The 27,410-nt window shown below is 38.4% G+C and overlaps 1 protein-coding gene and 1 non-coding gene across 3 annotated transcripts; both read left to right on the plus strand.

The window, feature by feature from the left end:
• Positions 1-19,667: 19,667 nt before the first annotated feature.
• Positions 19,668-19,771, plus strand: LOC148576334 (small nucleolar RNA R71). The gene has a single exon (XR_015903868.1). It is a non-coding gene; the product is annotated as a small nucleolar RNA R71 (small nucleolar RNA).
• Positions 19,772-26,096: 6,325 nt separating this feature from the next.
• Positions 26,097-27,203, plus strand: LOC110270827 (uncharacterized). 2 transcript variants are annotated; one of them, XM_021120298.2, is made up of 4 exons: positions 26,097-26,238; positions 26,339-26,614; positions 26,802-26,963; positions 27,047-27,203. In XM_021120298.2, the coding sequence occupies exons 1-4, from the start codon at positions 26,224-26,226 to the stop codon at positions 27,110-27,112; spliced, it is 519 nt and encodes a 172-aa protein (XP_020975957.1). In that variant the 5' UTR covers positions 26,097-26,223; the 3' UTR covers positions 27,113-27,203. The 2 variants fall into 2 exon arrangements, with proteins under 2 accessions (XP_020975957.1, XP_088357493.1); XM_088501367.1 differs by having other exon boundaries at positions 26,802-26,921.
• The last annotated feature ends 207 nt before the right edge of the window (positions 27,204-27,410 follow it).

Raw genomic sequence — 27,410 nt, forward strand, 5'->3', positions numbered from 1 at the left:
AGGAATGGCTTAAAGGATAGAAAGGAAACATACAAAAATAGAAGGAAAGCAAAAAATAGAGTTTTGAAGAAAAAGCAGCGACACGAACGCATGGATGACGCAAACGTGTGCCTAGCGCAAAATGGAACTGACGCAAACGCGTGACTGACGCGGACGTGTGCCTTGAGCAGAACGCAAATGACGCGTACGCGTGACCGACGCGTACGCGTGACAAGAAAGAACTCCAAACCACGCGAACGCGTGACAGACGCCACGTACAGGAATCTGCAGAAAATTCCCCCAGCGATTTTTGGACCCTTTTTCGGCCCAAATCCAAGTCAGAAACACAGAATATAAGCCAGAGAATGGAGGAATCAAAGAGAGACATTTTACAACATTCATAATTCACACTTTTAGGATTACATGTAGCTTTTGAGAGAGAGATGTTCTCTCTTCTCTCTTAGGATTAGGATTAGGATTTCTCTTAATTTTAGGATTACTTCTCTTCAATCACAGGTTCAATGTTCCTTTAATTTATTTTCTACTTTTATTTATTCTATCACGTTAATTGTTATTTATCTTTTCAGTTTGGCTTATGAACCATTCATGTTAGGATTTTCTTAATTAATATAATTTGAGGTATTTCAGATTGATGATTGTCTTATTCTAATTATGATGCTTTTAATTTAATTTAAGATATTTTTCCCTTTTGACTTTGGTTAAGTAATTGGTAACACTTGAGTTATCAAACTCAGCTGCTGATTAAAATTGGAGTTGCTGATTGATTTGGATCATTCTAAAGCTAGTCTTTCCATAGGAATTGACTAGGACTTGAGGATTAGATTAATCAGTCCACTTGACTTTTCTTTGTTCAGTAAGGGTTAACTAAGTGGGATTAAAACTCAATTCTCATCACACCTGATAAGGATAACTAGGATAGAAATTCCAATTCTTATACCTTGCCAAGAGATTTTATTATTATTAATTTATTTTTCTTGTCATTTAAATTACTTGTTCTTTATTTCAAAAACCCAAAAATTTTACCTTTTCCATAACCAATAATAAATCATACTTCCCTGCAATTCCTTGAGAAGACGATCCGAGGTTTGAATACTTCGGTTATTTATTTTTATTAGGTTTGCTTAAGTGACAAACAAAACTTTTGTACGAAAGGATTCTCTGTTGGTTTAGAAACTATACTTACAACGCGACTATATTTGTGAATTTCTTTACCGATAGAAAATCCGATCGTCAGCCATCCCTTCCATTCCTCCATTCCCTTTCTTGCTTCTGCTCTACACACCTGTTCCACCTTTCACCCCTACTCTGTCCCCCCTACCTCTTCCACTTATTACCAGCGCCGCCGCGAGCTCTCTGTGCCACCACCACTCATGGGCAGCGCTCCACCACCCATTTCCTTTCTCTAGTGCCACTCTTTTTTCTTTGCACCTCTGCTTCCAGGTTCTCCAGAGCCTAAACCACTACTCTATTTTCTTTACTGCTTTTATTAATTTTGTTAATTAATTTCAGTTAGTTAGTTGGATAATTTTGCATGTTAGGTTAGATAGAAATAACTGCGGTTAGGTAGTTAGGTTGTGGTTAGAGGATTCTAGGCCTGATAACTGCTCCGTTTGTGTTTATCTGTTTGGATGTTACATGCTGAGTGATGCGTGATGTGCTCTATTTTGTATTCTGTTTTACTGCTGCCTTACTTGATTGATGCTGTCCAAGCCATGTGCATTCTTTGATTGCTTACATGTTGATATGTGTACTCATATGACTGAATTTCTGCTGCTATTTGCTATCCGGGAACATCCAAATTACTGCCGGAATGCTGCCCAAATTTCTAGAAAATGCTTTGCTTTTAAACATGTCACTTACAATTGAACTTGTTGCCTTTGGAATTGAATTTTCACCTGGTTACACCAAGTTCGATTCTTAGGTGTCTTTGGGTCAGTTTTTCCGTATTTCATATGTTTCCCGTGATTTGCTTTGAACCATTCCATGCCTACACTTTTCAAGATAATCAAATATCTTTAACTTATGCTTCACTCATCATTTGATTTAACTTGCAATTTTGTTGAATATGGTTCATGCATTTGCAACAATTGGTGAATTCAACTTGTGTAACTTCTTTTTAACTCAAATTAGTTTCTATCTTGGTTTTTGTTACACAAAGTGCATTTCAACTTTTGCAACACCAATTATTGCAAACCTAGTGACCAAGGCATTGGTTGATGACTTGCTTTTAATTAATTGCTTCTTTTGCAGTTTCATATTTCATCATCAATGACTGCACTTTTCTCATGATTGATGGCCGATAGAGGGAAAGAAAAGGCTACTACCTCAAAAAAGAGGAAGAAAGCTCAAGTCCTTACCCTCTCCCCTTATGCCAATTATGCCAAGAACCCACTTAATAAAGTGGACAAAGAGAATCAGCTGTAACCGCCCACCGATACATACATGTTTCCAAATCTTTACTGTGAGCTCCGTTTTCCCACCTATCAGAAAATGAACCTGAATATTGAGAAGAAATTGGCCCTACCCGATGATTTGAAGGAACCCATCGAGGCCTGTATTCAGGGATTGGGCCTTGGCTTTATTGATAGGGATTTGGGAGGGATCAACACTTCGTGGTTCAAGGAGTTTTATTGTACCTTTTTTCGAGAGACTCTGGATTCGGTGCACGTACGGAGTGGGCAGATCTCGATTCTTGAGGCAGCTATTGAGGGTGTTTTGCATTGTCTACCTCGGACTGGTGATACATGTGCATACCAACAAGCATTGAGGCCGAGCACGCGAAGGAGCAGGTTGCGAAACCGATTCGGCAGGAGGCACCTCTGGAGACACAGGCTACCCAGGACACTCCACAGCATGCCGAGGAGCCTGTACCGCATTCCGAGATCCAGCAGGACGTAGATGTGACCGTTGCCCCTCACCATGAGCTTGATCATTAGCATCGAGGACGATGCTTCATCTTAAGTGTGGGGAGGTCACCGCCGTCGCCGTCGGTGGATTTGGTGAACACTTTTCGGACATTATCACTTAGTTATTCTTATTTTACTTTATTTTGCACTATTTTGGGATTATTGTATATATTTGTTAGTATGGATACGTTTATTTTGGCTATTGCACACTTTCATTGTATATATTACATTTTAGCCTTGTGGTTGTGATTTGGAAATGTTTTGAATTGTTGAAAACTTAGTTAAAACCCTTTGTGCATAAAAGAAATTGTTTTGATTAGGAAAGAGGGTAAACTAAGGAATTTTAGAAATTCTTAATCACAACATTGCATTTAGGATATGCTTAGTCAAAATGATAGAATTTTCAAAAGAATTTATCTAGAGGACACCATCCCAATTGATTGGAAATTTTTTTGTGGAATTTGCTTGAATGCATACTCTTGTGAATCATGTTTTTGAGCTAAGAACACAAGCTTGTGAGTTTTGAGCCTATTAGTGTAGTTACATCTTATAGCCACTTATTTTTCCTTCTTGTGTGAAATTGTTCTCTTCCTATGATTGTGATCCTTGATTTGTTTAATTCTATATGTCCAATTATTCCTTGTATTCATGCATTTATATAATTGAGGCCATTATTTCATTAGCTCACTCACCTAAATAGCCTACCTTTTACTCTCCATTGTTAACCAGTTTTGAGCCTATGCTTAACCCAATTGTTCTTTATTTTAGCACATTACAAGCCTAAAGCGAAAAATAATAAAGTCCCTTGTTTGGATCTTTGATTAGCTTAGGCTAGTGAGAGTGTCTTATATTCAAGTTTGGGGAGATTGGGAACATTGGTTGGGATAAAAGAGTGTTTTGTATTTGTATTTGGGAAATTGGGGTATACTCATGTGTTTGATTAAATATATAAACCTTATGCATTGATGCTCTTGTATGTAGCTTGAATATATATATATATATATATATATATATATATATATATATATATATATATATATATATAGAAAAAGAAAGAAATAAAATGGGGACAAAGTGCCCCAAAGTGGACCTCAATTCAATAAAGATCAATGCATATGTGTTATAATAAAAAAATGCATGAGTATGTTAAAAAGTGAGGAGGATGGGTAGTTAGTTAGTACTTAATTGTATAGGTCATTACATAGGTTAGGTGCGAAAGTTTAAGCTAATCAAAGATTCGAATTCTAGTCCACTTATCCATATATGATCCTACCTTGACCCTAGCCCCATTACAACCTTGTGGAAAAGACCTCATGATACTTGTATGCATGCATTGAATGATTATTGATTGTTTGATGAAGAACAAATTTTGGAAAGCATGATTGTGAGAGAATTGAGTGAATCAACCCCTAAACACTTGAGTGAATAGAGCGGATACACATCCGGTGAGGGTTCGATTGCTCAATTACATGTATTCACCATTATCACCTATATTCATGCAAGTTTGTAAATTCTTTTGATAATTTAATGCAATTGTGGGTTGGGTTTGATTCCCATAGTTTGAGCCTTTGTGCTTACATGTATTCTCTTGGAATTTGATTTGTTTTGACCAAGCATTAGCATTCATATAGTTAGTTGCATCCATTTAGATAGTTGCATTTAGATGAGTTAGTTGCATTGAATAAATGTCATACCCTTTGCTTCATTCTTGGTTTAAGCATGAGGACATGCTTGGTTTAAGTGTGGGGAGGTTGATAAACCCCTTTGTAGGGTTTATCTTGTGTTGAATTTAGAGCATTTTGATAACCTTTTCTCACATTTATTCAATGAAATAGCATGATTTTGTGATTGTCTCCGTATTTGTGCTTAGATGTAAAAATATGCTTTTTTAGACCTTTAATTTGATAGTTTTAATCTTCCTTTGATTCCACTAGATGCCTTGATGTGTTTGATAGTGATTTCAAGTTGAAAAGAGGCTAGGAAAGGATCAAAGGAGTGAAAGGAAAGCATACAAAGTGGAGAAATCATGAAAAGCCAAAGATTTGGAAAAGCCCATGGACGCGCACGCGCACTGTGCGCATCCACGGCGGATTGCGAAATACCCCAGGGGCGCGTACGCGCGTTGTGCGCGTACGCACCGAAGGCCGCACGTGATTCCTTTAGTCAAACACGTGCCTGGCGATTTTGGAGGGTTTCTAGCCCATTTGGAGCTGAGTTTTGGTGGGAAAAGGGCTAAAAAGACCAAGGAATTAAGGGGAAGGCATATCATAGATTCATACACACACATTAGGCTAGTTTAGTTTTAGTTTTAGAGAGAGAAGCTATCACTTCTCTCTAGAATTAGGATTAGGATTAGGTTTAGTTCTTAGATCTAGGTTGTAATTCATGATCTCTTCTTCTTTTTTTTTTTCTTAATTCTTTGTTGTTACATTCATCATTCTTCTATTGTTGTTATTACTTCCTTCTACTTTGTTTGTATATCTACTTTTGTTCATTCTATTTTCTTTTAATGCTGTTTGAGGTAATTCATGTAGATCTTGTTTTCTTTGATTGTTGTAGTTGATTTCTTACATTCAATTGTTGTTAGATTCTACGCTTGTTATCAATTTACTATGATTTTATTTTGTGCCTCCCAAGTGTTTGATGAAATGCTTGGTTGGGTTTTATTATAGATTTTTATTCCTCTTGGCCTAGGTGGAGTAATTAGTGATGCTTGAGTTATCTAATTCCTTTGTTGATCGATAATTAGAAGTTGCTAATTGATTTGGATACCACTAAAGCTATCCTTTCTCTTGGGAGTTGGCTAGGACATGTGGAATCAAATTGATTCATCCAATTGACTTTCCTCCATGGTTAGAGGTTAACTAAGTGGTAGCAATGAACAATTTATGGTCACAATTGAGGAGGATAACTAGGATAGGACTTCTAGTTCTCATATCTTGCAAAGAGCCTTTTTAGTTATTAGTTTACTTTCATCGCCATTTATATTTCTTATCTAAAATCTCAAAAACCCCAAACATACCTCATAACCAATAACAAGACGCTTCATTGCAATTCCCGAGGTTTAAATACTTCAGTTTATAGATTTTAGGGGTTTGTACTTGTGACAAACAAATTTTTGTATGAAAGGATTATTGTTTGGTTTAGAAACTATACTTGCAACGAAAATTTACTGTGAATTCTAAACCATCAAAAGTCTTCTCATCATCGACCCTTACTCACGTAAGGTATTACTTGGACGACCCAGTGCACTTGCTGGTTAGTTGTGCGGAGTTGTGAAAAGTGTAATCACAATTTCGTGCACCATTCTCCAAGCTCATTCTTCACTGTTGTGACTCTAGACTTCTTTGGTACCACCTGTACTGGGCTAACCCATTCACTATCCGAGATGGGGTAGATGATGTCAGCTTCAAGCAGTCTGGTCACTTCCTTCTTGACAACTTCTAATATGGTGGGGTTCAACCGCCTTTGAGGTTGACGGATAGGCCTTGCTCCCTCTTCTAAAAATATGCGGTGCTCACAGACTTGAGGACTGATGCCTACTATATCCACCAAGCTCCACCCAATAGCTTTCTTATGTCTTCTCAGCACACTAAGCAACTGCTCTTCTTGATGGGAAGTGAGTTTCCTTGCAATAATGACTGGGAGCTTCTGATTATCCTCAAGGTAAGCATATTTAAGGTGGGGTGGAAGGGGCTTCAACTCCATTTTTAGCTCAAGGCTAGGCATTTGATCATCTGGAGCCATTGATGGCAGCAAGGCATCTTCAGTATGCTCAGAGGGTTTCCACACACTTGCACCTTGCTCCATGTGCATCTCTTCTACTTCTTCTTGGTGGACTTCAGCCACGGTCTCATCAATAATGTCGCACTGAAAGATGGAATGATCTTCTGGTGGGTGCTTTATAGCTTCATCCAGGTTGAAGCTCACTGCTCTACCATCTATCTCAAAAGAGTAAGTTCCTGAGAAGGCATCCAATTTGAACTTTGAAGTCTTCAGAAATGGCCTTCCAAGCAGGATGGATGATGGTCTTCCTGAGTCATTATGGGGCATCTCCAAAATGTAGAAGTTGATAGGAAATGTTAGCCCTCTTAATGCTCACCAGCACGTCTTCAGCAATTCCAACCACCGATATTATGCTTTTATCTGCCAAAATAAAACGTGCTGCCGACCTTTTAAGGGAGGGAGCCTCAAAGCATCATATACAGATAATGGCATAATACTCACATATGCACCTAAATCACACATGCAGTCAAAAAATGGTACACCCTCAATAGTAATAGTAACCATGCATGGACCTGGATCACTACATTTTTCCGATATAGCACCCATTAAAGCAGAAATAGAGTTACCTAGAGGAATAGTTTCTAAATCATGTATTTTATCTTTATTTATGCATAAATCTTTTAGAAACTTAGCATACTTAGGTTGGAAAAGGAATGGGAATGGCTTCTCTTGTAACTTCATCTTCCTTTGGTACTCCATTCCTTGGTTGAGCCACTTCTTCTTCAACCATGTCTTGTACTTCATCCTCTTCTTCAGCATCCTCTTCCTTAACAATGTCTTCAACTTGAATGTCTTCTTTTGAGCTCGGCTCCACATGACTCCTCTCTTGCAGTGTGGTTCTGGACCTCAAAGTAATGGCATTGATTCCACCCTTTGGGTTAGGTAAGGATTGAGAGGGAAGTGCACTTGAGCTTGAAGGCTAATTATTGGGGATAGAAGATGGTTCAAACCGGGAGATGAGAGCTTGTATAGTGGAGCTAAGACCATTTATGGTAGAGTTAATTGTATTCTGAATGTCTTTTTGTCCTTGTGCAATAGAGCGAAGCATCTCATCATTGGAAGAGGAATGGGGTAAGTAATTTGAGGGGCTTGCTATTGTTTGTTTTGAGGTGCCTGGGCTTGCCTTTGGTGAGGTTCTCGGTAAGGATGGCGTTGGTTCTGCTGTTGGTAAGGAGGATTCTGCTGATACAAGTTCTGCTGATTGTTGTTGTTATTCCACCTCTGATTTTCACCGTTGTCTCTGCCTCCTTGATTGTAGTTGTCCCTCCATCCTTGGTTGGAATTATCTCTCCACCCTTGGTTGGAATTTTCTCTCCAGCCTTGGTTGGAGTTATCTCTCCATCCCTGGTTGGAGTTGTCTTGCCAACCTTGATTATAGTTCCCACCTTGGTTATAATTACCGCCTTGTTGATAATTCCCTTGATTCGGGCGGTTATAGTAGTTGCTAGTAGCTGCCAAGGTGTTGTCTTCTTGTTGGAGTTAGGGACATTCATCAGTATAATGAGAATAGCAGGCACATATTCTACACACTCTCTGAGGAACCAACTATTGACACTATTGTTGTGGAGGAGGCTGAAGTTGCTGTTGATTCAGCTGGAGCTGCTTTAGTATGTTGGTCATCTCTCCTAGAGTCTGTGTGAGAGTAGCTGTCTCACTACTAAAGGAAACCTCCGTAATAGCCTTGGCATGGTTGTTCCTGTGCCTGGCATTCCGGGTAGACTCAGCTAGATCGGCGATCAGTTGCCACGCTTCTGTCACCATCTTGTACTTAGTCAGAGAGCCATTGCTTGCAGCATCTAATATAGTCTTGTCTTGAGGCTTCATGCCTTGTGTAAAATAGCTAATCAACACCAACTGGTCAATCTTGTGGTCGGGACATGAGTCTAGGAGATTCCTGAAACGTTCTCAATACTCGTAAAGAGTCTCTGATTCACCTTTGATAATGCAGGAAATTTCTTTTCTCAGTCTATCTGTAACTTCAGCTGAAAAGTATTTGTCCTGGAATTCCCTTCTGAGCAGATCCCAATTAGTGACAACTTCTTCAGGTTGAGTGTAGAACCACTCTCTTGCCTTTCCCTCAAGAGAAAATGGGAAGGCGTACAACCAAATAGTAGTCTCATCTGCACCATGACGCTTAGTAGTTGAGCAGGCTGTCAGGAAATCTCTGAGGTGCTTGATAGGCTCTTGAGCAGGTAAGCCATGAAACTTAGGCAGTAGATTTATTAGCGCAGTTTTCAGTTCAAAATCTGTAGCCAGATTTGGATGACGCGTTTGATACGATTGTAGTGTAAAGTCCAGAGCTCCTACTTCCTGGAGAGTAATTCTTCTGGGCTCCGCCATATTACCTGCGCGTAAATCAACAGAATCAGTAGAAGAGGAGCTTGTTTCTTCCTCAAATGGCGCTTCAGATTCGCCCTCAGATAAGACTGGTGAATTGGTAGTAACCACTTCACCACCCTCAGAGGCTAACCGACGTCGAGCTCGCCTAATACGTAAAATAGTTTTCTCGATCTCAGGATCAAATGTGGCTAAGCTCGGATCCGAAAGTGAACACGTCATTCAATAAAAGAAACATACAGCTCATGATAATATAATAAAATATATTAAGAAAAATTAAACTAAAAATAGAATAAAAAGTGCAAAGAAGCAAATATAAAAATATTTACACCAACCAATAATTTAGCACACTGTTGCAACTCCCTGGCAACGGCGCCAAAAATTGACGGACGGAAAATTGCTGATTAAGAATTTATAATGAAAATAGCATTGCAAGTACAGTTCTTAACCGACGAAAATTCCGCTTATCAATTTAAAAAGAGTTGTCACAATTTAAGAATGAAATACTGGGAGTAGAATTCTCATGTCGTCTCCCAACGAGTTGACAAAAGAGTACAATTTATTGGTCAGGAATTTTCTAAGAAATTTTAGAGTTGGAGAATGGAAAAATAAAATGATTATTAATTAACAAGAGGTTTTATATATTTGAAATAAAAAGTCTTGACTGGGAGAAGATTAATCGAAATTTCTATCCTTGTTGAAATTTCCCAAGGATAATAGTAAGAGGTTGTTATTCTACTTAGTTATCCTTTACTTAATAAAGAAAAGTCAAGTAACTAACCAACTTTGATTCACAAGTCCTAATCCTCTCCTAGGGAAGGATTAGAGTAAGTGACTAGAGAGTTAGCCAACAGCTCCCAATTACAAATTAACACTTGAGTATTCCAACTCAAGGGTCTCCTATTAATCAACTCCCAAGTCAAGTTGGGAGTCTACTCCATTGACATGAATACCATTTTCATAAACATGTAAAGGGGGTAGATGGAAGACATGGTAATTCAAATAAAGCAATAAAAGAAAATTAATTAAAGGTAAAAAAAACTCTTTGCATTAATAAATTCCAAAATCGAAGATATCCATATGTGACTCTGAACAAACTAAATGGAAAGTAAAATAGTAAGGAAATAAGAAAGCAAACTATAATGATAAAAGACTTCAAACGGAGGTAGTAACTCTTCTCAATATCCAATCCAAAAGCATAAAACTAGAAATCTATGAATATGAAGAACCCTAGAGGAAGTAGTAGTTTTCTCTCCAAGATTCAAAAACTAAAACTAAAATTGTGTCAAAGTGAATGTGTGTTGAGTCTCTGCTTGTCCCCTGGCTCTAGTCTGTGTTTCTGGGCCGAAAATTGGGTCCAAAACCAGCCCAAAATTGCCCCTAGCATCTTCTGTAATTTCTGCACATGGCGCACGTCACGCGTACGCGTCGATGGTCTTCTGCGCGTGTACGCGTGCACGTCGGTCGCGCGTGTACGCGTGCACGTCAGTCACGCATGCGCGTCGATATGCGACTTTGCTGTTCACGCATACGCGTCAGTCACGCATACGCATCGTTGTGAAAAGCTCCAAGCCACACGCACGCGTAAGCCATGCGTGCGCGTCGATCCTCGCTGGTCATCTCCTCTGTTTCTCGTGTTCCTTCCATTTTTGCAAGCTTCCTCTCTATCCTCTAAGCCATTCCTGCCCTATATAGCCTGAAAACACTTAACACACATATCGCGACATCGAATGGTATAAAAGGACATTAAAAATTGACAATTTAAAGGCTTAGGAAGCAAGTTTTCAATCACAGAACAAAATTGGGAAGGATTTGTAAAATCATGAAATTTGTATGAATAAGTGTGCAAAGAACTAATAAAAACCTCTCAATTTAGCACAAGATAAACCATAAAATAGTAGTTTAGCAACAGGTCCAATATGCACATTATCAGACAAAATAATAGCAATTCTCTTAAAACAGTCAAGAAAAACATGGTTCTTGGATAGCTAATTTAATCCTAGAATAACATCTAAACCATGCAAAGATAAAACAAATCAAGTCATGTGTAAGGGTTCTACTATCTATATCAAACTCTACTTGTGATCACACTAGGCCAGTCAGAACATTTTGGGATGTAGGTGTATGAACAAGCAAATCAAAATTCAACTTGGAGAAATCTAATCCAAACTCTCGCGCAACAGTTAAAGAAATAAAAGAATGCGACGCACCAGAATTGTAAAATGCAGTTATGAAACGAGTCTTGACATAACACTGACCTTGGATCAGGGAGTCTGAATAGACAGCATCTTCAGGAGTCATTATAAATACTCTTCTTTGCTGTTGCGTCCTAGCCACTCCTTGTACCGGCTTCTTCGGACAATTACTCACTATATGTCCCGGTTCACCACAGTTGTAGTAGACTTTTATTCTAAAATAACAAGGGCTACCAATGTGATCCTTTTCACACTTCTTACACATCGGGCCTACCTGGATCTGCTGAGGTTGCTTACCAGCATTCTGTCTTAGCCTGTTTTCATTCCCAACAGTAGAGTGCATAGGAAAGTTACTAACTTGATGATTTCCTCTCATAGGTACTCCAAGTGTCTTAGAATTAACCTTCTGCAGTAATGCATGCCTACATAATATTTCTTAGTTGTAATTTTGGACGACTCATCCTTGATGCTGCCATCTTCTTTTCACAGTCCTCCATCAACGGCTCTTATTGACAAGCTCTGCAAAAGTTCGTATCTCCAGTGGTACTAACAATTGCATCAGCTCATCACGAAATCCTCCTTTGTACTTCAAACACTTCCATTCTTCAAAATCATCTGGGTTTTCCTAACAGATCTTGGAGAATCGGCACAGATCCTCAAATTTTTGGGTATATTCTGCCACCGACATATTCCTTTGTTTCAACTGCATCAATTCCATCTCTTTAGCATCACGAATAGATCTAGGAAAATACTTTTTGTAAAACTCCTCCTTAAAAGTATCCCAGACAATCTCTCTTACCTCCTGCCACAACAAACGTTGCACTTTATGCAACCAATGCTGAGCTTCTCCTTCCAACATATAGGTTGCAAACTCTACATGGTATCCCTCTGGTACACGTTGCATTTTCAATGACCTTGCAATACCTCGAAACCAATTGTCAACTTCGGTCATAACAAGCGTCTCCTTAAACTTAGGCGGATTCACCTTCAGAAAAACTACCAGCGTCATAGGTTTATCATGATTCCCACTATCCTCTTCTTCGTTATGTTCGTCATCACGACCCCGTTGAGCCTACCATTACCTTCCCATAAATGGTAAATTGCTCGAGTCATAGTAGTTGCCATTTCACGCACAGCATCAGCCATGGTGTTTATCGCGGCCATAAAAGTGTCCGCGTCTCTCATCGGATCACCTATAGGATTCTCATTGCGCTTACCACGTTCTTGTCCCCGTGCAGCCATCAAGATCCTATTCATACCCAACATTCAATATTAAGGTGATCAGTCATAACATTTCAGGCAAGGTGTGAATAGTCTGTAAGATGGATACACGGTGACAATCATGTAGTCCATATCACAAGGATATCCTATATGCATGAGACATAACTTAGACTATGCAATAAAGCATGATTCAATCCATTTTCTCAGGCTTTAATCTATCTGGTGATAACCCGATCGCAAATCAATCTTTGAGAACACAATTGCACCCTTTAGCTGATCCATCAAATCTCAATCCGTGGAAATGGATACTCGTTCTTAATAGTAACCTTGTTTAGCTGTCGGTAATCTACACATATCCTCATTCTACTGTCCTTCTTCTTTACCAGTAGCATCGGAGCTCCCCAAGGTGATGCACTTGGATGAATAAACTTCTTTCTAAGCAGCTCATCCAACTGTTTCTTTAACTCTGCAAGTTCCAATGGCGACATCCGGTATGGTGCTATAGAAATCGATCCAATTCCAGGTACTAAGCTAATGCTGAACTCTATCTCTCGTTGAGGAGAAAACTCAGGAATATCTTTTGGAAAAATATCAGGAAATTCCTTCACCACTCGAATCTAATCTAAACTTAGTTCACTATTGGTGCACGAAATTGTGATCTCTGACAACGGCACCAAAAACTTGGTACGCACGATTGTAATCTCAACTCTTTTTCACAACTCCGCACAACTAACCAGCAAGTGCACTGGGTCGTCCAAGTAATACCTTACGTGAGTAAGGGTCGATCCCACGGAGATTGTCGGCTTGAAGCAAGCCATGGTCATCCTTGTAAATCTCAGTCAGGCGGATTCAAATGGTTATGAGGTTTTGATAATTAAAATATAAATAAAACAGAAAATAAAATAAAGTTACTTATGTAATTCACTGGTGGCAATTTCAGATAAGCGTATGGAGATGCTTTGTGCTTCTTAACCTCTGCTTTCCTATTGCCTTCTTCCAACCATGCGTTACCTCCTTCCATGGCAAGCTGTAAGATCCTCTCAGATGAAAACAAATCCATATGCGCTGTCACTGCACGGCTAATCATCTGGTAGTTCCCGCTAGCGTCGGAATAGGACCATTGTCCTTTTGCACACTGTCACTGCGCCCAACATTTGCAGGTCTGAAGCTCGTCACAGTCATCCCTTCCCAGATCCTACTCGGAATACCACAGACAAGGTTTAGACTTTCCGGATCCCAGGAATGCTGCCAATGATTCTAGCCTATACCACGAAGACACTAATCTCACGAACTTGGTCCGTGTATTAGATATCCAAGAGAATATACTCCGGCTGTCGTCCAATGACTACGTTGAACATCATGTAGACCACTTTGTGGTTGTCAGGCACGCGATTTTGGCTAAGCGAGTAACGAAGATTGGGTGATTATCACGGGTCACCCCTTCATTCTGACTTAACTGAATTAAGTACGAGAGTATATCTTGGAGAAGAAGTAGGTGTGAATTGAATAGAAAAACAGTAGTAATTACATTAATTCATGAAAAACAGCAGAGCTCCACACCTTAATCTATGGGGTGTAGAAACTCCACCGTAGAAAATACATAAGTGAAAGGTCTAGGCATGGCCGTGAGGCCAGCCTCCAAACGTGTACAATATCAAAATAGGAACATAAGGTATATCCCCCAAAATAAATCTCTAAAAGTAGTTTTTATACTAAACTAGCAACCTAGGGTTTACAGAAAATGAGTAACTAAGTGCAGATAGTGCAGAAATCCACTTCCGGGGCCCACTTGGTGTGTTCTTGGGCTGAGCATTGAAGCTTTTTCGTGCTTAGGCTATTCTTGGAGTTAAACGCCAGCTTTGGTGCCAGTTTAGGCGTTTAACTCCAATTCTGGTGCCAGTTTGGGCGTTTTACGCCAAGATATTTTGGGCTGACTTTGAATGCCAGTTTGGGCCATCAAATCTCGAGCAAAGTATGAACTATTATATATTGCTGGAAAGTCCAGGATGTCTACTTTCTAACGCAATTAAGAGTGCACCAGTTGGGCTTCTGTAGCTCCAAAAAATCTACTTCGAGTGCAGGCAGGTCAGAATCCAACAGCATCTGCAGTCTTTTTTCAGCCTCTGAATCAGATTTTTGCTCAGGTCCCTCAATTTCTGCCAGAAAATACCTGAAATTATAGAAAAATACACAAACTCATAGTAAAGTCCAAAAATATAATTTTTGAATAAAAACTAATAAAAATATAATAAAAACTAACTAAAACATACTAAAAACTATGTAAAAACAATGCCAAAAAGGGTATAAATTATCCGCCCATCACAACACCAAACTTAAATTGTTGCTTGTCCCCAAGCAACTAAAAACAAAATAGGATAAAAAGAAGAGAATATACAATGAATTTCAAAAATATCAATGAAGATTAGTCTCAATTAGATGAGCAGGACTTAAGCTTTTTACTTCTGAACAGTTTTGGCATCTCACTTTATCCTTTGAAGTTCAGAATGATTGGCATCTATAGGAACTCAGAATTTAGATAGTGTTATTGATTCTTCTAGTTCAGTATGTTGATTTTTGAACACAGCTACTTTATGAGTCTTGGCCGTGGCCCTAAGCATTTTGTTTTCCAGTATTACCACCGGATATATAAATGCCACAGACATATAACTGGGTGAACCTTTTCAGATTGTGACTCAGCTTTGCTAAAGTCCTCAGTTAGAGGTGTCCAGGGTTCTTAAGCACACTCTTTTTGCTTTGGACCACGACTTTAACCGCTCAGTCTCAAGCTTTTCACTTGACACCTTCACGCCACAAGCACATGGTTAGGGACAGCTTGGTTTAGCCGCTTAGGCCAGGATTTTATTCCTTTGGGCCCTCCTATCCACTGATGCTCAAAGCCTTAGATCCTTTTTATCCTTGCCTTTTGGTTTAAAGGGTTACTGGCTTTTTGCTCTTGCCTTTTGGTTTAAAGAGCTATTGGCTTTTTCTGCTTGCTTTTTCTTTTTTCTTTCTTTTTCTTTTGCGCCATTTTTTTTTTCGCAAGCTTTTGTTCTTCACTGCTTTTTCTTGCTTCAAGAATCAATTTTATGATTTTTTAGATTATCAATAACATTTCTCCTTTTTCATTATTCTTTCAAGAGCCAACAATTTTAACATTCATAAACAACAAATTCAAAAATATGCACTATTCAAGCATTCATTCAGAAAACAAAAAGTATTGCCACCACATCAAAATAACTAAGCTAACTTCAAGATAAAATTCGAAACTATGCACTTCTTGTTCTTTTGCAATTTAAAAACATTTTTCATTTAAGAAAGGTGATGGATTTATGGAATAATCCATAGCTTTAAGACATAGACTTTAGACACTAATGATTATGTAATAAAAACACAAACATAAATAAAACATAAAGCATAGGAAACGAAAAACAGAAAAATAAGAACAAGGAAATCAAAGAATAGGTCCACCTTAGTGATGGCGGCTAGTTCTTCCTCTTGAAGATCTTATGGAGTGCTTTAGCTCTTCAATGTCTCTTCCTTGCCTTTGTTGCTCCTCCCTCATGGCTCTTTGATCTTCTCTAATTTCATGGAGGAGGATGGAGTGCTCTTGGTACTCCATCCTTAGTTGTCCCATGTTGGAACTCAATTCTCCTAAGGAGGTATTGATTTGCTCCCAATAGTTTTGTGGAGGAAAGTGCATCCCTTGAGGCATCTCAGGGATTTCATGATGAGGAATTTCCTCATGCTCTTGTTGAGGTCCATGAGTGGGCTCTCTTGTTTGCTCCATCCTTTTTTTAGTGATGGGCTTGTCTTCTTCAATGAAGGTGTCTTCCTCTATGACAATTCCAGCTGAATTGTAGAGGTGACAAATGAGATGAGGGAAGGCTAACCTTGCCAAAGTAGAGGACTTGTCCGCCACCTTGTAGAGTTCTAGAGATATGATCTCATGAATTTCTACTTCCTCTCCAATCATGATACTATGGATCATGATGGCCCGATCTATTGTAACTTCAGACCGGTTGCTAGTAGGAATGATTGAGCGTTGGATGAACTCCAACCATCCCCTAGCCATGGGCTTGAGGTCAAGCCTTCTTAGTTGAACCGACTTGCCTCTTGAGTCTCTCTTCCATTGAGCGCCTTCCACACAAATGTCCCTAAGGACTTGGTCCAACCTTTGATTAAAGTTGACCCTTCTAGTGAAATGGTGAGTATCTCTTTGCATCATTGGCAAGTTAAATGCTAACCTCATATTTTCCGGACTAAAATCCAAGTATTTCTCCCGAACCATAGTGAGCCAATTCTTTGGGTTCGGGTTCACACTTTGGTCATGGTTTTTAGTGATCCATGCATTAGCATAGAACTCTTGAACCATTAAGATCCCGACTTGTTGAATGGGGTTGGTGAGAATTTCCCAACCTCTTCTTCGAACTTCATGTCGGATCTCCGGATATTCACTCTTTTTGAGCTTGAAGGGGACCTCGGGGATCACCTTTTTCTTGGCCACAACTTCATAGAAGTGGTCTTGGTGCACTTTTGAGATGAATCTCTCTATCTCCCATGACTCGGAGGTGGAAGCAATTGCCTTCCCTTTCCTCTTTCTAGAGGTTTCTACGGCCTTTGGTGCCATTAGTGGTTATGAAAAACAAAAAAAAAAGCAATGCTTTTTCCACACCAAACTTAAAAGGTTTGCTCGTCCTCGAGCAAAAGAAGAAAGAAGTGAGTAGAAGAAGAAGAAATTGAGGAGATGGAGGGTAGTGAAGGTTTCGGCCAAGCGGGTAATAGTGTGTATGTTGTGTGAAAATGAAGGTGGTAAGGAGGGGTATTTATAGGGTATGGGAGAGAGGGTATCCATGTATGAGGGGTTAGGTTTGGGAGGAAAATGGTTTGAATTTGAATGGTGAGGTAGGTAGGGATTAATGAAGGATGGATGTGAGTGGCGAAGAGGTTGTGGGGAAGAGGGTAGGATTTGATAGGTGAGGGGTGTTTGGGGAAGAGGTATTGATGGGATTGGTCAATGGTGTTTGGAGAAGAGTGTTATGGAAAGGTGTGAAGAGGAGAGAAGAAGTGGTAGGGTAGGTGGGGATCCTGTGGGGTCAACAGATCCTGAGGTGTCAAGAAAATTGAGTCCCTACACTATTCTGGCATTTAAACGCCCATTGTGTGCCAATTCTGGCGTTTAATGCCAGCACTGCTACCTTTCCTGGCATTAAACGCCACTTTGCTGCCCATTTCTGGCGTTTAACGCCAGCCAGATGCCAAACAGCCCTTTCTGGCGTTAAATGCCCAGAGTGCTACCCATTCCGGCGTTTAACGCCCAGAATGCTGCCAGGTTGGGCATTAAACGCCCATTCTTCTATCCTTACTGGCGTTTAAGTAAGTCTGTCCTCCAGGGTGTGCTGTTTTTAATGCTGTTTTTCATTCTGTTTTTGATTTTTTAGTTGTTTTTGTGACTTCACATGATCATCAACCTAAAGAAAACATAAAATAGCAATGGACAATAAATAAATATAATTAAATAACATTGGGTTACCTCCCAACAAGCGCTTCTTTAATGTCAATAGCTTGACAGTGTGCTCTTAGAGAGCTTCACAGAGACTCAGAGCTTGATGTTGGCCTCCCAACACCAAACTTAGAAGTTGAGTGTGGGGGCTCTGTTTGACTCTGTATTGAGAGAAGCTTTTCACGCTTCCTCTCCATGGTTACAGAAGAAGATCCTTGAGCCTTAAACACAAGGTAGTCCTCATTCAATTAAAGGACTAGCTCTCCTCTGTCCACATCAATCACAGCTCTTGCTGTGGCTAGGAAGGGTCTTCCTAGGATGATGGATTCATCCTCATCCTTCCCAGTGTCTAGGATTATGAAATCAGCAGGGATGTGCAGGCCTTCAACCTTTACTAAGACATCCTCTACAAGTCCATAAGCCTGTTTCCTTGAATTGTCTGCCATCTCTAGTGAGATTCTTGCAGCTTGTACCTCAAAGATCCCTAGTTTCTCCATTACAGAGAGGGGCATGAGGTTTATCACTGACCCCAGGTCACAAAGAGCCTTCTCAAAGGTCATGGTGCCTATGGTACAAGGTATTAAGAACTTTCCAGGATCCTGTTTCTTCTGAGATAATTTCAGTTGAAGCAGATCCTTTAGTTCATTGATGAGCAATGGGGGTTCATCCTCCCAAGTCTCATTACCAAATAGCTTGGCATTCAGCTTCATGATTGCTCCTAGATACTGAGCAACTTGCTCTTCAATAATATCTTCATCCTCTTCTGAGGAAGAATGCTCATCAGAGCTCATGAATGGCAACAGTAAGTTCAGTGGAATCTCTATGGTCTCTATATGAGCCTCAAATTCCTTTGGTTCCTCATTAGGGAACTCCTTAGTGGCCAGTGGACGTCCATTGAGGTCTTCCTCAATGGAATTCACTGCCTTTTAACTCTCTCCAGGTTTGGCCACGTGGGACGTGTTTATGGCCTTGCATTCTCTTTTTGGATTCTCTTCTGTATTGCTTGGGAGAGTACTAGGAGGGAGTTCAGTAACTTTCTTACTCAGCTGACCCACTTGTGCCTCCAAATTTCTAATGGAGGACCTTGCTTCAGTCATGAAACTGAGAGTGGTCTTAGATAGATCAGAGACTACAGTTGCTAAGTCAGTGTGGCTCTGCTTAAAATTCTCTGTCTGTTGCTGAGAAGATGATGGAAAAGGTTTGTTATTGCCAAACCTGTTTCTTCCACCATTATTATTAGTGAAGCCTTGATTAGGCTTCTGTTGATCCTTCCATGAGAGGTTAGGATGATTCCTACATGAAGTATTGTAAGTGTTTCCCTAGGAATCTCCCATGTAATTCACTTCTTCCATTCCAGGATTCTCAGAATCATAAGCTTCTTCTTCAGAGGAAGCTTCTTTAGTACTGCAGGAAGCAGCTTGCATTCTAGTCAGACTCTGAGAAATTATATTGACTTGCTGAGTCAATATTTTGTTCTGAGCCAATATGGCATTCAGAGTATCAATCTCAAGAACTCTTTTCTTCTGAGTTGTCCCATTATTCACAGGATTTCTTTCAAAAGTGTACATGAACTGGTTATTTGCAACCATTTCAATGAGTTCCTAGGCTTCTTCAGGCGTCTTCTTCAGATGAAGAGATCCACCAGCAGAGTTGTCCAATGACATCTTGGACAATTCAGACAGACCATCATAGAATATGCATATGATGCTCCATTCTGAAAGCATGCCAGAAGGACACCTTCTGATCAATTGCTTGTATCTTTCCCAAGCTTTATAGAGGGATTCACCTTCCTTCTGTCTGAAGGTTTGGACTTCTACTCTAAGCTTGCTCAACTTTTGAGGTGGAAAGAATTTGGCCAAGAAGGCATTGACCAACTTTTCCCAAGAGTTCAGGCTATCTTTAGGTTGTGAGTCCAACCATGTCTTAGCTCTATCTCTTACAGCAAAGGGGAAAAGCATAAGTCTGTAGACCTCAGGATTAACCCCAGTGGTCTTAACAGTGTCACAGATTTGCAAGAATTCAGCTAAAAACTGATGAGGATCTTCCAAGGGAAGTCCATGAAACTTGCAATTATGCTGCATAAGAGAAACTAATTGAGGCTTAAGCTCAAATTTGTTTGCTCCAATTGCAGGAATTGAGATGCTCCTTCCACAGAAGTCAGAAGAGGGTGCAATAAAGTCACCAAGCATCTTCCTTGCATCTCCACCATTGTTATTGGGTTCGGCTATCTCTTCTTCTTTTTTGAAAAATTCTGTCAGGTCCTCTTCAGAGTGTTGTGCTTTAGCTTCTCTTAGCTTCCTCTTTAGAGTCCTTTCAGGTTCCGGATCAGCTTCAACAAGAATGTTCTTATCCTTGCTTCTGCTCATATGAGAAAGAAGAGAACAAAAAAGAAGAGGAATCCTCTATGTCACAGTATAGAGATTCTTTTATGTGAGTAGAAGAATAGAAGAAGAGAAGAATGATGTAGAGAGAAAGGATGAAGAACTCGAACACAGAGAGGGAGAGAAGGTTCGAATTATAAGAAGAAGAGAAGAGTAGAAGAATGAGAAGAGAAAAAATTCGAACACAGAGAGGGAGAGAGGGTTCGAATTTTAAGAAGAAGATAAGTGTTAGTGATTAAATAAATAAATAGAAAGATATGAGAGGGGGAGAAAATTCGAATACTAATTAAAAAAGAAAAGAAAAATATTTTTTGTTTTTATTTTAAAATGTAGTTAGAATTCGAAAATTAAGAGAGGAAATATAATAAAATTAAAATTTAAAACATTTAGTTAGTTAAAAAGAATTTTGAAGAAGTGGTGAGGAGTTTTCGAAAATTAGAAAGAGAAAAGTAGTTAGGTGGTTTTGAAAAAGATAAGAAATATTAAAACAAACAAAAAGTCAAGTAAACTTTTAAAAATCAAACAAAAAGTTAAGTAGTTAATTGAAAAAGATTTAAAAATTAATTTTGAAAAGATAGGAAGTTAGAAAAGATTTTGAAATTAAGTTTTGAAAAAGATATGATTGAAATTTATTTTGAAAAAGATTTGAAAAAGAAATTTAAAAAGATTTGATTTTGAAAATTAAAGTTGATTACTTGACTAACAAGAAACTAAAAGATATGATTTTAGAATTTAAAGATTGAACCTTTCTTAATAGGCAAATAATAACTTGAGATTTTTGAATCAAAATATTAAATGTTAGCAATGAATTCAAAAATATGAAATAAAAATAAGAAAAAGATTTTGAAAATCAACTCTAAAATTTTCGAAAATATTAAGAAGAAAATTGAAAAAGATTTGATTTTTGAAAAAGTTTTGAAAAGATAGTATTTTTAAATTGAAAATTTGACTTGACTCATGAGAAACAACCAAATTTTAAAAATTTTTGACTAAATCAAACCAAATTTCGAAATTTATTAGTAAAACAGGGGAAAGATTTTATTTTTGATTTTTGAATTTAATGAAGAAGGTGAAAAACACAAAATTAACACAAAACATAAAAATTATGAATCAAAACTAATAATGCATGCAAGAACACTTTGGATGTCAAGATGAACACCAAGAACACTTTGAAGATCAAGATGAACATCAAGAACTTATTTTTGAAAATTTTTAAGAAAAGAAAGACATGCAAGACACCAAACTTAGAAATTTTCACACTTTAGATACTAATAATTAAAAAATACATATGAAAAACAAGAAAAGACACAAAACATGAAAATACAAAGATCAAACAAAGAAAATCATCAAGAACAACTTGAAGATTATGAAGAACACATGCATGAATTTTCGAAAATTTTTAGAAAAGTTAAAAATATGCAATTGACACCAAACTTAAAATTTGACACTAGACTTAAACAAGAAACATAAAATTTTTGGTTTTTATGGTTTTATAAAAAAAATTTTGGATTTTTTGAAAATTATTTTGGAAAAGAAAATAAAGAAATTCAAAATTTTTAATAAGAATTCCAGGAATCATGCAATGTTAGTCTAAAGCTTCGATCCAGAAATTTAGACATGACTTAATAGCCAGCCAAGTTTTATGTGAAAGCTTCGGTCCAAAAGACTAGACATGGACAATGGCCAGCCAAGCTTCAGCAGAGCATTACATACAACAGCCAAATTGATGGGAATCAAAAGGCTCCTGCAATGATAAGTGGAAACCTCGGTCCAAAAAATTAGACATGGCTTGACAGCCAGCCAGGTTTCAACAGATCATGATGAAACTCTAGAAATCATTCTTAAAAATTCTGAAGAACAAAATAAAATATATTTATTTTTTTTGAAAATTTTTTTTTTCGAAAATAAAATAAAATAAAATTAACTAATCTGAGCAACAAGATGAACCGTCAGTTGTCCAAACTGGAACAATCCCCGGCAACTGCGCCAAAAACTTGGTGCACGAAATTGTGATCTCTGACAACGGCGCCAAAAACTTGGTACGCACGATTGTAATCTCAACTCTTTTTCACAACTCCACACAACTAACCAGCAAGTGCACTGGGTCGTCCAAGTAATACCTTACGTGAGTAAGGGTTGATCCCACGGAGATTGTCGGCTTGAAGCAAGCTATGGTCATCCTTGTAAATCTCAGTCAGGCGGATTCAAATGGTTATGAGGTTTTGATAATTAAAATATAAATAAAACAGAAAATAAAATAAAGTTACTTATGTAATTCACTGGTGGCAATTTCAGATAAGCGTATGGAGATGCTTTGTGCTTCTGAACCTCTGCTTTCCTATTCACTTGTTGCGCTTTAAGGCTCGTTCCATCGCCCGAAACCACTTGTCAGCTTCCGTCAGATTTGTAAACCCTTTAAAGATCGGTGGATTTATTTTTAGGAAGGTCACTAAAGTCATTTGTCCATTGCCACTGTTTCTACCATTACCATACCCAGCTTATTGACCAAGTACCTGACCGGTGGCTTGCATAGCAACAGCCATACTCTCTAGTTCAGCCATGAAGTTCACGGGATTATTTTCAGTCGTTTCGGGTCCTTCACTGTCTCTCTGTCCTCTCCCTCGATCACGTTTGCGTCCACGAATCGTAATATGGTTCTTGTTCATACCAAACAAGTGATATCCAATTGATTAGTCTCAATATCTCAAATCTAGTGCTTCAAAGTCTCAAATGCATGCTCATGAACAAATATGCCACATATATCAGTTAGATATCCTAATTAGCATATACACACGCTCAGGGTATGCCCAGAGGCATAGTCATTCTGTCTCTCAGGCTTTACAGAAACAAACTACTCTGATATCACAATGTAACGTCTTACCACACAGAGCTTTACGCCTAGGACGTAAATCAGAGGTGGTGAGGCACTATGACCTCTAAGAGAAAAAAAACACACATAAATATTATTGAAAGAATTATAACTAGGAGCCTTGAAAAAGAAGCTTAAACAAAAGCGTATCAGAACACGCATCACACTCATCCGAATTAGCGCTAAACGGATATACGAGATTGAAAGAAAGGATAAACTATGCATATATAGAATAGAATTTCAAAAGATATAAATATCAATCTCTAAACAGGACCTGCGAAGCAAAGGCCGGCCAGAGTATACATACATACATACATACATACATACATACATACATACATACAATATATATATACCCAAATGATTAACTCAAACTCCAAAATAAATCCTATTTCTCCAAGTTAACCTCTAAGAGGGACAAAACATAATATATACAAGGTAAAGAATCTATTTACATATATATACATAAACGGAATACAACACAAAGTCCCAAGAGTTCTTCGCTTCCAAAGAGTCTTCAGAATGCTCAGTGAAATGCCTCCCTACCTGCATAAAAAAATAACAATATATGTATGGAATGTGAATCAAGGGTTCTCAGCATAGTAAATGTGTCCGCATAGTTAATATAAAAGGTCCCGAGAAAGTCAGAGGCATTCCTAGAACTCCAGCACTCAAACTTAAACTTAAAGAAGTATACTAAACAGAAATTAGGTAGATTATCAAAGGTATTCAAGTTCTAAATCTAACTTCTTCACTTTCTATCTCCCCCAACCCTCCGAATCACTGGTGGAACTATCCTCAGCGTCACCTCCACCAGCATGAGGGATCTCTCAGTTGTATACACATACAAAGCATACAACAAAACATGATTTAAAAGCAGATACAGCAGGTAAGTCAAGTAGCAGACAAATACGGATAATCAATTAGGCAAACCAAAATATGCATACTCAAACAAATCACACAAATGCATATGATACATGTCTGTCCTATGGCTGATGATATCATCTGTCGGTTATATAGCCAATTCGACATGTCCTAGTAGCTAACCTTGGACAGAAACACCCCATCGCAGAGCAAGTGGATCAAAGCCACAACCGCTCACATTCTACTCGCTTGACTCAGAGCAAGTGGATTGAACCACTACTACTGCGTACTATCCAGGTGAGTGTTTATGAACTCATCCTAGAGCAAGTGGCATAAACCACTATTGCTGTTACTGCCTAGGCATCTCAATCACTAAGCTGAAACAAGTGGAACAAACCACTACTACTGAAACTGTCCAGGTATCTCATTCAAAAATTCATTCTCATTATTATTGCAATTCATTCATATTCATTCAAAAATTTTAATTAAACTCAGTTCTCATTATTCTTCTTTCTCATAACCAACCTCATCATCAATCACACCTCAACTTGGTCACGTTTCATTGCTATTATCATTATCTTCATCAATTACTTTTTATTCAACATTACCGACATATCATTACCTAGTTATCACTTCGCAAATCCGTCTTAATATTCCTTTAACTCATCTAATCTTTTTACCTTTGTTCTAAAGTTTAAAAACTTGCTAACAGACCCTAAACAGGTATTAAAGAGGTTTGGAAAGCTAGAGAGTATGTCTAAAACTTAAAAATGCCACTTTTCTAAAATAAGGTGGTCATGCATACGCATGCCACCCCATGCGTACGCAAAGACTTAAATCTTGCCAATCTCGTGTACGCGAGCACTTCCCGCGTACACGGGTTCTCCAAACAGAGGTGGTGGCACGCGTATGCATGAACACTGCCGCGTACGTGCACTTTCAAAACTTGGCCTTTCATGCATACGCCTACCTCATGCCTACGCATGATTGTAAAATTTGACAAACTCGCGTATGCATCCACCTCATGCATACACGAGTATATGAAACAGAGAAGATTCTCGCATACGTATGCATGGGTCCGCGTATGCATGCCTCAAATTTTTCAGAAAAGCTGCTAAGTCTGTAGAAATCAATTTTACACACCCAATTTCGAATGCACATAACTTTTTCGTTAGAAATTGTTTTTAATCCGTTCTTTGAACATTGTAAACTTCACAAATCCAATTTTCATTTAAAACAATTTTTTTAAAGTTTGAAGGTCCAGAAGCCAAGTTATGGCCTGCCAAATTTGGTCAAAAATCAACTTTTACCAAGTTTATCAAATCTCTAGTTTTCCAAAATCCTCAATCCAAAAATCAATGGTTTCATCCTCAAATGTATCCTCTTGTCATTGTTTCTCGTTGCTCTTCCACCCTTCCCTTCACAAGCCCCCGACTTTGTGAGCCAAACCATACTCACAAAGTTTTGGGAGCTTCTCCACCTTCTCTTTGTTGCAATTGTTGTTGCTCATGACTTGTTTAGTAGAAGATACAATGAAAAAGAGGAGGGAAAGGAGGTGTGGGAGAAAAAAGAAGAAGAAGAAAAGGTAGATAAGGGAATTTTTAGTTCCTGCAACCATTTGAAGTGACATTTGGCACTATTACCTAACACGTCAGCGGACAACCATTTGTCTTCTGGTAGTAAGAGTCAATTTGTTCATTTTTTTAATGGGTGGGGACTTAGATGAGGTTTAACAATGATTAAGGTATTTACCCTTTCTGTTGTTGTTATTGATGATTGACTACTTCTACTCTGTTCATGTAGTAACTAATTTTTATAAAGCTGATATTATGGTCCTCAAAAGTCTCTTTTTTTTTTTTTTTTGTTATGATGGAAAACGTTATAATGTAAATAAAAAAGACAAACCAGCTGGCCAAGGGCATAAGAGATCCCGGGTTGTAGCTGAAGGGTCGTTGCCCCCAACATTGCTGATGACAATAGTTTGATTATACATTATACTAATTATTTAAAACGAAGTATAGTTTGATTCCGATCCACACTAAGATGCATAAATTTGTAACCTTCTCTTTGCTCAACTCCAACATGTCTTTGGACTGCATCATGCTAAAGCAAAACATATAGTAACTAAATTCTCAAAAACTTTGGCTTCCTTCCTTATTCCAATATGCCAACCAAAATGGTAAATCATTTATATGTTATGTTGATCATCAATGCGTTTTGTGTTTTGCACACTTTTCAAGGATGGCATAAGGTCTTAATCCCATTAGATCATGTTGTAGGTGAGTTGCAGCAGAGGTAAGGCAGTGCTAGTAAGGGTATATGCTGAGAAGCATGGGAAGAGGAGATCATCAATTCAACAGCATCGCCACCACCACCATGTCCATCAAACATTTAGACAAGAGGCGCATAGTTCTGCAAGTAAGGGATATGATAGAAGAGCAGGGTTGCTTAACTACTCGCATCAATTGCGCGCGTCCGCAAAAGGAACATCTGCATCTTCCACACCCTTACTCTCCATGTCTACTAACATCCATGTTCACACAGCTCCAACCAAGGTACCATTGACATTATAAAAACAATAGATTCACATGATCAAATAAAAAAATTTTAATGGGCTATTAAAATATTCCTTCTGATGTTTTGTAGCTTCTGGCTTTTGATCATTCTTGTAGGGTATGCTGAAATGTATGTTAAGAATATAATATGTAGTGAAGGAGTTTCCTCCGTGTTACCGTTTTGCAGATGACCTCTCCCAAGAAAAAGCCCAATTATACTGGAACACCAACTTGCTTTGGCAATTGGAAACTATTGATTCCAAGCTTCTTAAGATCATGGTGCAATGCCCCAAAAAAGAAGAAAAAGGTGCATAGCAGATTTTTAGAAAACCGCATGAAAATTTTCCAGGTATGTAGATTAAAATATAATATATAACGGTTACATACATGGTACTAATATATGGCCCGTTTTGATACCTGTTTTATTATCAGAAAAGGAGAGGAAGGAATTTCTTTTCGAATGTGTACTCAGTAAGACGGACGCGTGCTTGTGTTTAGGATCAATTTTGTTGTGGCTTTTCACTTTTCTCAATGGTGCAATGTCTCGATACAGCTAAGTTCTTGTCTTACCTAACTGCCAATTATTGATAAGCACATTCAAACTGCTTGAATTGGCTCTACATTGTCATTTATAGGTGTGATGGACCAAGACTTCAATTTATATATCTAGAAATCTTATTCAGTATTTCATTGATTTATAACTTGCATCTCTATATATATAAATAAATAAATAAAACACGACTAATCACGTAAGAACTATCATGGTTAATGGCACTGTTCACTATAACCCGCTCTG

The sequence above is a fragment of the Arachis ipaensis genome, chromosome B1 (assembly GCF_059453495.1).
Source record: "Arachis ipaensis isolate K30076 ecotype BB chromosome B1, ASM5945349v1, whole genome shotgun sequence".
Lineage (NCBI taxonomy): Eukaryota > Viridiplantae > Streptophyta > Magnoliopsida > Fabales > Fabaceae > Arachis > Arachis ipaensis.